This window comes from Nicotiana tomentosiformis, chromosome 11 (genome assembly GCF_000390325.3).
Source record: "Nicotiana tomentosiformis chromosome 11, ASM39032v3, whole genome shotgun sequence".
NCBI lineage: Eukaryota > Viridiplantae > Streptophyta > Magnoliopsida > Solanales > Solanaceae > Nicotiana > Nicotiana tomentosiformis.
In genome coordinates, this window is record NC_090822.1 from 30,772,374 (window position 1) to 30,783,290 (window position 10,917).

The 10,917-nt window shown below is 36.0% G+C and overlaps 2 protein-coding genes across 3 annotated transcripts; one reads left to right on the forward strand and one right to left on the reverse strand.

The window, feature by feature from the left end:
* The first annotated feature begins 3,886 nt into the window (after positions 1-3,886).
* LOC138901208 (uncharacterized) lies at positions 3,887-4,279 on the forward strand. The gene has a single exon (XM_070188952.1). The coding sequence runs from the start codon at positions 3,887-3,889 to the stop codon at positions 4,277-4,279; it is 393 nt and encodes a 130-aa protein (XP_070045053.1).
* A 2,397-nt stretch (positions 4,280-6,676) lies between these two features.
* Positions 6,677-10,273, reverse strand: LOC104088284 (putative late blight resistance protein homolog R1A-10). Of its 2 annotated transcripts, XM_033653994.2 has the most exons (4): positions 10,184-10,273; positions 9,977-10,037; positions 7,178-9,891; positions 6,677-7,005 (listed from the first exon to the last, which is right to left on the reverse strand). In XM_033653994.2, exons 3-4 carry the CDS (start codon positions 9,874-9,876, stop codon positions 7,002-7,004), a joined length of 2,703 nt encoding a protein of 900 aa, XP_033509885.1. In that variant the 5' UTR covers positions 9,877-9,891; positions 9,977-10,037; positions 10,184-10,273; the 3' UTR covers positions 6,677-7,001. The 2 variants fall into 2 exon arrangements, with proteins under 2 accessions (XP_033509885.1, XP_070044315.1); XM_070188214.1 differs by having other exon boundaries at positions 7,178-10,037.
* Positions 10,274-10,917: the final 644 nt, after the last annotated feature.

Here is a 10,917-nt window from a genome sequence, read left to right on the forward strand (position 1 = left end):
GTAATAAAGCTTAAATAGCCGTTTGCTTTTTTCCAATGATAACCTACATAGCAATAAAGGCAACAATTTACCCCAAATATCACAGAGGAGAAAATTCAGCTTTTCTTTATTTTTCTCTTCAAATATTCAATCAATAACGCATCCTTCTGAAACGGTAAAATATGAAGAGGTTGATAGTACCTCTTAATTCTCATTAAAGGATCACACTAGCTTCCCTTTAAATTACCCATTCATAACCAAATTCTTTAAGCTTACTCACAAAAATCAAATCATGTAAGCTGCCTTTCCTTCGTTTTTTTCTTTATTTTTGTTTTTCTTTAGTACATTTTTGTTCGTTACTTTTATTTCTAACCTAGCATATTTTGTTTTTCGTAATTTGTTTTGCTCTTTTCTTCCTTTTTATTTTTTCTTAAAGATTCTCACATGTGCTCAAATTCTTTCTTCATTTTTCTTTGTTTTAATATTCATGTTTAGTGACAAAATAACCAGTGTGGCATTTATATGATTGATTCGGTTTGATTTTAACTATTTTCATGCATTACACATAATCAGTGAGATTGTTTGCATTATGTGATCTCTCAATGGTAATCTTGTCATCACTATCATCCCTAAAGCAGTATAATTGTATTTAATTATACTTAAAGTATGTAGTAGTATTCTTCCTTCATCTAAAAAAATAAAAATAAAGATTTGCATTATTCTTCTCAATGAGACACTCTAAAATTTTACCCGTTTCAGAGCTACGGTCCAAGTTCAGTCTTCATTCATTGATAAATAATTTCTGTATTCAGGTTACCTCTATTTTCAAAGGAACTAATCGCTTAGCTCTCCTTTTGATCGTATTTTCTCTTGCAGCACTAGCACTACTATTACTGGACAACTCAAGAGGATACTATTACTCAACATGATATATTCCCATTTTATCGTTTTCCTCATTTTTTTAACCTTTCTCTTTAATTTTCTATTTAATCCTATTGCAAGAATAAGAGTTTAACCTATTGTTATTTTCCTTTTTTTTTTTTTTTGTAATAAAAAGCAATTTTTATGTGTTGTCTAATAACTACAAATGGAATATCCATATAAAAAATGGAATACCGTTATCAATACCGGGTCTCGAATCAATATCTAGCTCGAGTCAATATCGAGTTCTGAATTTGGAGATCGATCAATATCAAGATCGAGCTCATAGACAAGAGCCGTTACAACTGCACTAAGGGAGAGAATCTCGTCGGGAATTAAGGAAAATCTGATTTATCATGGGTTCCCACTATATTTTAAATTATATCTAAAATAGGATCCCCCACTATAAAAGAGATAGCTATATTTCTGTAAAGGAGATCAAGTTTGGCATACATTGTAACTCAGATATCATACACTCTCATATTGAAAAATTATCATTTTTTAGCTTTATAGATTGATTAATCTTGCTTAATCCATAAATCATCTTCCTTTCAACCAGGTTTGAATCTTTTCTTTATAGTTAATATTCGATATTCTATTTACTCTTACGATTTGTGTCAAGTTATACTACATACTCTTAGAACTACGTACAAATTCAATTCTATCTGTTTTTCGGGTAAACAATACACATATTTGTCATTTAATGATGGTTAAGGAATATGTGTTTGTACTTTAGTTTAAACTACTGAAACTAAATTTATTAATTTGGTATGAACATCAAATGCGATAAGTTTTTACATCCCCACCCACCAGTTAGTGCTCTAATGTGAATTCTTCTGGAATAGAGGCGAGCATGTGCATGAGACCTTGGTGGTGAAGGGACAGGTAAAATAAATATCCAATTAATACCTGACTTCTTCCGTAACAGCTTAATAAGGCGTGCAATCTCATAACATTTTATATGATTGTAGTACAATCCGATTATGCAGTTTTGTAATTATATGACTGAGAATCGTGATGAAGAGGGACAAAATTTAAATAAATAAAAAAAGAGATACTTAAAATATTTGATAGAATGAATAAACAAATAATAAATAAACAAAAGATAAAGAGAAACATTAAACAAAAAAAAATAGAGAAGTGTGTACATGCACGTGATCGTACTAATTAATATTTGTTCCTGGTAATCTCAGTAAGCATGGATGGTGGTGTAGCAGGGCCGGACAAGGGAAGAATTTATTAAATGTATTTTGGTTCGCTTAATTAGAAAAGGTTAACACATGTCACTGACAGTTCCATTAATTTATGACGTACCATGTGAAGGTGAATATCTCGGTATACTACCCATTTACACGGTTATATGGATCTTTCAAAATTTTAGGTTAAATGTACGTATAAAGGTGTGATTTGTTATTTTATTATCATAAATAGGTCTTATTTATCTTTCATTTAAATTTTTTATCAAATATGTTCCTACCGTTATACATTAGGTGCGTATATATATCTTACACGTTAAAAACACCCTCTCAACTTTTAAAAGCCAAGTGGCATCTCCTTATTGGACCAACTGACACGCCCTATTTTTTATTTCAAACCCACCCGATCCAACCTCTTAAGCTACACCCATCGATAAAAAAACCTTTTTTTCTTCTCACTATCTCCTTCTCTCTCTATCTCTAACATAAAGAAACCAAAATCTAGGATTTACCGAGAGAATCTGGCTGGATAACTCCCTCTCAAATGAAAAAGAACTAGGATTCACTTGGAGAAAAACAAACGTCAATTGTAAAGTCTTTCTCACCCACTTGCTTTCTTCTTAACTTCATACATTGGGTTATGAAGGTTTTCCACTATATCAATTTTTGTCATGTAAGAAAGTAGTTCTTCATCAAGGAGGAGGTGCCATTGTGGGAAAATTGCCAACCACTTCACTTCAACGACTCCATATAATCCCGAAAGGAGATTCTTTAAGTGTCCTAAACCTGATGTATGTATTATTTTTTTATTCTACACAAACTTGTTCAAAGACTCAAAACACTAGAAACAACATCAAAATCAAGGATTACACATCAAACCAAAAATCTCGAACTTGTTAAGTTTAAAATTTCAAGTTTCGACCGGAAGTACCAAAACTACCTCTAGCTACCGAGACCCGAACCAAATATATGTACAAGTTCAAAAATATCATACAAACCTATTGAAATCCTAAAAATATCAATTCTAGGTCATTTACCCACATTATTGACTTTGGTCAACTTTTCCAACCTTAAATCTCAACTTATGAACTAAGTGTTTCAAATCACTCGTGAACCTGTCGAAAACCATACCACCCATCTTCATAAGTCATAAATCATCAAATCAAGCTACGAAAAGTCTCAAATAGGAAAAAAGGACTGTAGAACTCAAAACGACAAGTCAAGTCGTTACAGCCTACTCCGACTAATAATTATCTCTATCAGGGTTTTTTGGAGTTGTATTATCAAAAATAAATACCATACAAATAATATTGGCCTGAGTGATGCGTTGTTATTCATTATCTGTAATATTATTTTTGCAATTACACTTATAATAATATTGTGTTTGCTATTTTCATAAGGGGTATCAGCCCGACTGGATTTTTCAATTGAAGTCTTTACGTGTTACGAACAAACGTAAAATGTAGAGACTTTTTCTAGTTTTGGAGGGACGAATCAGTTTGGGACATCCACGAGACTACTACTAAACCCATGTCTATTTTTAGTATTCATAAAGCCATCCACCTTGTTAGGATATTGATGGAGCAGTATAGAGAGAGAAAGAAGGACTTGCATATGGTGTTCATCGACTTAGAAAAGGTGTACGATAAAGTTTTGAGAGAGGTTTTATGGAGATGTTTGGAGGCTAGATGTGTATCTGTTGCCTACGTTAGGTTGATTAAGGACATGTATTATGGAGTAAAGACCCGAGTGAGGACGGTGGTGGAGACTCAGACCATTTTTCGATTATGATGGGGTTGCATCAGGGGTTGGCACTCAGCCCTTTTTTGTTTGCTCTGATGATGGACAGACTGACGCGCCACATCCATGGGAAGGTGTTGTGGTGCATGCTATTTGCAGATGATATTGTATTGATTGACGAGATGCGAGACGATGTGAACGCACAATTAGAGGTATGGAGGCAGACCCTGGAATATAACAGTTTTAAGTTGAGCAGGATCAAGACAGAATACTTGGAGTGTAAGTTCAGTGGCGAGACTCAAGGAGGGGAAGGGGAGGTGAGGCTGGACTCGCAGGTCATCCCTGGGAGAGAGAGTTTTAAGTACCTTAGATATATTATTCAGGGGGATGGGGAGATTGATGAAGATGTCACACATTGTATTGGGGTGGGATGGATGACATAAAGACTCTCTTCCGGTGTTTTGTATGACAAGAAGGTGCCACCGAAACTTAAGGGTAAGCTCTACAAAGTGGTGGTCAGACCAACGATATTGTATGGGGTTGAGTGTTTGCTAGTCAAGATCGCTCATGTCTAGAAGATGAAGGTAGCGGAGATGGGGATGTTGAGATAGATGTGCGGTAACACCAGGTTAGATAGGATTAAAAAAAGGTTATTCGTGATAAGGTGGGTGTGGCCCCTATTGAGGACAAGATGAGGGAAGCACGGCTTAAGTGGTTTGGTCATGCGAGGAAGAGGTGCACAGACGCCCAAGTGAGGAGGTGTGAGATGTTGACATTAGAGGGCCTACGAAGAGGTTGAGGTAGGCCAAAGAAGATGTGGGAAGAGGTGATTAGGCAAGACATGGCACAACTTCAGCTGACCGAGGACATGACCCTTGATAGGAAGGTATGGAGGTCGAGGATTAGGGTAGTAGAGTAGGCAGTCTAGAGTGCTCATAATAGTAGTATTGACACGCAGTCTCACTTTATGTTGGTAGTAGGTTTTTATTCCTTACCGTTGTTTTCTTTCATTATTCCTTACTATCTTATTATTTTTATTCTGCTTTTATATGGCTTTTTGGTACTGTCCCTTCTTGTCTATATTTTCATTAATGTGGTGCTTATACTTTCTTGAGTCGAGGGTATATTGGAAATAACCTCTCTATCCTCACAAGGTAGGGATAAGGTTTGCGTACACACTACCCTCCCCGGACCTCACATTGTGGGATAATACTGGGTATGTTATTGTTGTAGTATAAAGCAACTCCACTAAATGTATTTACAAGACATACTTAGGAAAAAGAAACGACATCAACTAATTCAACGGTATGCATCAATTTTAAACTAAATGCAATAATTCCACAAAGCAGGATTTATCCAAGCACAACCTTATATAAACTAAAATTATCATTCCCATGGTGAGAAACATTCCTCTTTCTTTTGGTTGAGCAAAGATGAAGTATTTAGGAAATAGTAATTCAATTGAGTTGGCCATTAGTAGTTAAGCAGAAGTGGCATGTTCCTATACCACTTAAGAATTTTTGCACATATGCTAATAAGTCTAACATTGAGATTTACAAATAAATCCACAGTTGACACTATTTGTCACGACCCAAAATTCATTATATGCGGTGATGGCGCTCAATATCGCCGTTAGGCAAGTCAACGGCGAACGTGAAGGCCAACTTTCCAGCCCCAACAAATCCCCCTTTGCGATCGTGAACCCATCAACGCGATCGCGATGCACAATTCCTCTCAAGCTTTAGATACTCTTCGCGATCGCGTTCCTTTATCTGCGATCGTGATGCTTACCAGGAACACCAGAAACCAACAATGATAAAAACAAGGAGAATTTGTCCGAAACTATCCAAACTCATCCCAAGGCTCGAAATGCAACGTATAACATCAAAATTACTAATCGACGATCAAAATCCTTCTTTTAACTTTTAAACATTCAAACTTCGCTGAACGCGTCTGAATCATACTTCAACATTCTGGAATGACGCCAAATTTTACGCACAAGTCATAAATCACAATACGAACCTATTTCAAGGCTTGGAATCCCAAACGGACATCGATAACAACAAAGTCCACTTCAAATCAAACTTAGGAAATACTAAAACTTTCAAAATGCCAACTTTTCACTTTAAGTGCCGAAACGTTCCTGGACTATCCGATACTCAACCTGAACATACGCCCAAGTCCAAAACCATCATACGAACCTATTGGAACTTTCAAAATCCCGATTCTGGGGTCGTTTTACTCAAAAGTTAAACATTGGTCAACTCTTCCAACTTAAAGCTTCTGAATTGAGAATTATCCTTCCAAATCAACTCCGAACTTCCCGAAAATCGAAACCGACCACACGTGCAGGTCATAATACATAAAGTGAAGCTACTCAAGATCTCAAACCGCCGAACGACACGCTAGAGCTCAAAACGACCGGTCGGATCGTTAGACTATTTCTTTCTAAATAAAACCACCTTGAGGTGATTACAATATATCAAACTAATAGAGATTATCCTTTTCAAGAATAAACAATAGTACGCCAAATTGACAGGAAAAGTAATTATAAATAAGAAAATAAAGTATTCTTTTCCTTCTATTTCTTAAATTTTCCCGTCCGTAGAAAAAGGAAAAGGAAGGAAATCGCTAGTTCCTCGGTTCATGTGAAAATGTTGAAACCGTTAAAGTAGCTAAGCATATCCCCTAGGCTAACGCTACAAGATGATCACAATTATAGAGATTGTTTTGAAACCTTTTGCCTTGATTTACATGTTATACATATACGTTTCCAGCAAAGCATAGTGAATAAAGTAGACTACTTTGGCATGTAACTCTTCAAGACTGCAGAGCAGATCTAGAGAAGCAGCCAATATATATGAAGTCAAATTGATAAATACTACATAATGAAATACACCATTATCATAACAAACCATCCAGTCATTAATGTTTAGCTTGCAAGAAAATTACAAAAATAAGAACATCAACGACAACTAGCAGCACGCGACCTTTAGTCATTATAAGCAACGGAAAAGAGATTCCCCTAGTTGCTAATGAACAAGTTACAAGTGATCTCTCCTTTCCAAGCTAACGATTGCTGCCCATTGCTCGAGAATCATCACACAGACAAACATACTTTTAACTAGCATGACCAGCTTTCTTGAACTTGACATTATACCCCTCCTAACTGCAAGGAGAAGGAACTCATGATAAGCTGTGACTCCAAGACAACATAAGACAATGCAATATATTAAGTGGGTCAGGGATGTCTTTGACTATGTTTTTAAAATAAAAAACAGAGCACATAAAATAAAGACAGAATTTTTTAGATGGATTAGTGAGCAACATTTGAGTCTTACCGACGACTATTGACGAGTACAGTGAGGCAATCATTCCCCATGCTCTTTTGCTCTTTTTGAATTTTTTTCACAGAATTTTCAGCCGAAGTGCTGCAATTATGCAATTCTATTGACTCCAAGGTATAAATTTCCCCAATGTCTTGAGGGATTTTCTTCAGGGATATGCATTCTTTCAGAACTAGGCATTGCAGTTCTGGAAAGTTAACGCTGCCAGCTTTCCACTGCTCCAGATCTGTCTTATGGATTAGGAGGAACTTAAGTTGATTAAAAATCATTTCATCATTTAATCTCCACCGGCCATCAACAAATCCATTGTCTTTAATTTTAAGCACTTGGAGGTTTGGCAACATTACAATATTCGCCATGTCTTCCCATGGTAAATAAGTACTTTCTAAAGTCAACCTTTTCAGAGATGTAGGCAAAGCAAACTTACTTTGCGGTGGTCGCTCGTAATATCCTCGATAGCAGGTGATCTTCAATGTTTCAAGTTTATTTAAACAAGAAAGGCTATTTAGCTTCTCCGAAGTCATGTTTCCTTTATCACCATAAATTTTCAGCCTCTTTAGATTTGGAATACCAGAAAACAATTTCTCAGTACAGCAAGAAATATTTAGATACGACAGTTGCTCAAGATTTTGTAGCTTGAAACTAGACCCTTCCTTACTTGATGGAACACAAAAATAAGAGATCCTTTTTACCTCAAGATGCCTCAAAATTTTCATCTTCCAGATCTCCACTGGTAAACCAGAATATTGGCCAAAAATCAAGGTCTGCAGATTATAAAGCTCTGACACTGAACTGTGAATGTACTCGTGACAGTTGAATATGTGAAGGTATCTGAGATGTACTAATTTTTTTATCACAAGGGGAAAATAATGAAATGTACAATCAAGGATTGCCAACACTCTTAGAAGTTTGAATTGCCCCAAAAGAGAATCGTTATTCAATCCATAGAAGAAGTGCAAAGTTCTGGTGCTACTAGATGATGATGACTCACATAAATCATCGTCATCATAAATGCGCGAAGAGTAACTGTAGCGACGAACATGAAACTTGTTCGCTGAAGGATTAGTGGCTACCTGAATTCTAGAGACCTGCAGGAACTTCTCATCATTAGCTACTCTTAGAATCAAGTCCCGCACCAGATCATGGACACCAAATGTTTTACACTCACCATCCCATCTCCTGCTTCTAACCATTAACAGATTCCTGCTAACAAGATCATTCAAACAATCTCTTCCCACTGCTTCCAAGCTTTTGAGCCCCTTATTCACTAGAAAACCCTCAGAAATCCATAAGTTGATCAAATTAGTAATGTTAATCTCCCTATCTTCTGGAAACACTCCAATGTAAAGGAAACACGGTCTAAGATGATAAGGTAAGTAATTGTAACTCATTGCAAGCACTCCTAGACATATATCTGATTCATTAACAAGAATGTTACTTACACTTTTGGAAACATCTTCCCAACTTTTGCGTGTTCTATCAATTTTAGAGAGATGTCCCGCAACCACTAGAAGGGCTAAAGGTAGTCCTTGGCAATTTTGTGCTACTTGCTTCCCGATTTCCTCTAGTTCAGGAGGACAAAACTGTTGATCTACCCCAAACACCTTGTCATGTATTAACTTCCAACTTTCGTCTAAATTCAAGAGGTGCATCTCATAAGGAGTGCAGTTTGGGTCAGCATGCATAGCCACTTCATTAATCCTACTAGTCAAAATAATTCGACTACTATTCTCGTCTTCTGGAAAAGTTCTTGACACTATATCCCAGATGTTGTCACAGCTCCAAATATCATCCATGACAAGGAGATACCTCCGACACTTTAACACTTTGTATATCTTATCCATTAATTGATCACTATTAGTCCCTTGTTTTATCGGGTCAGCTGAAATACGAGAAAGAATATCCAACAATAGATCTCTAATCCGATATTGCTGAGATACTGTCACCCAAACATGGATGTCAAAGCGATGCCTGACTTCAAAATCGTCATATGCTTTTCTAGCTAGTGTTGTTTTGCCAATCCCTCCCATTCCCAGAATTGGGACAATTTCTCGATTAGACGAGGTCCCTATTAATCTTCTCTTGATTTCCATCAAATCGTCCTCAAGACCCACAACAATGTTTTCTGGATTCAGTTTTGCTACACGTCTGGATGATGAATGACCTAGCAAGGAAGCCTCTACTTGCAGTTCGTCATTTGTAGGATCAACATAGCCTTGAACTTCATTTGTACCAAAACTACTTCCCATCACATTCCTCTCCAGAACATCAATCTTTTCTACAAGTGGAGACAAGGTTTTGTGTAATGCCTCTTCTTCCATTGTTTTACGAAGGACTTTACTCTTACCAAACCTACATCCCATGACCCCCCTCTTTAGAGCTTCAATCTTTTCTACAAGTGTTCTCAATGTCTTTGATAATGCCTCTCTTTTCATTGTTTTATATATCTTTAGTTCGATCACATCTTCTACTTCTTCCACTGCTGTTCTAATCTCTCTATCTAATTCTTCAACCTCTCCACAATGTTGCCTTCTCTTGCTAGTGTTCTCAAGAAAGTCTTGGAAATTTTTAAGACTAACACGGAAAGAGTGCAGCATTTTTGTTGTTTCATCATCACTACTTACCCAATGTGGCTTTTGCTGCACGAGTTCCTCCAATGTTTGTGCAAGAGAAATCACAGCAACATAAGCCATATCTATTAATTGATCCTAGATCAAAAGAAAACATCAATTTGGAGAATAAGTAAAGCAAGAGGCAATATAAAGAGTTCTAAGCCCCTCATCAAATGCTTACCTAGATATATTTAGCTGGAAAGAAACAGCTGAATGCTTCTGCAGATTGATTCTAACAAAACCTGCAAAAGTCAAAATCAGCGCTGCAGTGTGTTGCTAAACAGAGAACGTGGGAAACTATAAGATCAGCATATCTCGAAAATAAACAAGAAATAAAACTGAAAGGTGAACTCTATGATTAAGGTAGCTAAACTTGACTTTTTGAAACCTGAGAAAACAAGCTACGTGGGACGTACGGTCTGGAAAGCCACACAGTAGATAACAAATTGAATAGTCTGTTCAAAGTCATTAAAAGGCAATATTAGGACAAACTTTCTCGCAGATCTGAGCCTTAGGGGAGTGAAGTCCGGAAAAGGATATCAAATTAGGGTGTGTTTGGTATGAAGGAAAAAATATTTTTCTAGAAAATGAGTGGTTTATCACTTATTTTCCCTTGTTTTGTGAGCTAAAAATATTTTTTAGTGTTTGGTCAGAGAGTATAAAATATTTTTAAGAAAATAATTTTTTATGTTACTCTCCTCAACCCAAAATCTCCATGTTTCCTGTACTCGTTTTGTTGGGAAATAAAACTATTTCAGGAAAAGAAAATATTTTTTTTACATCATGAAAATAAAGTACTCGTTTTGTTGGGGATTTTTTTTTTCTATTTCAGAAAAAGAAAATACTTAATTTGTTTAAATGAATGAAAATATTTTTTTTACATCATGAAAGAAAGTGCTCATTTTGTTAAAATGAAAGAAAATATTTTTTCTACATCATAAAAAAAGGTACTCGTTTTGTTGAAATGAAAAAAAATATTTTTAATATATCATGAAAAAAATATACTCATTTTGTTAAAAAAAAAGTACTCTATCTACAATGAAAAAAAAATACTCTTAATAATAATTCTATTTAGGGTGGTTGTGGGTGAGGTTGGGTTGGGTGGGGGTGGGATATGATGGG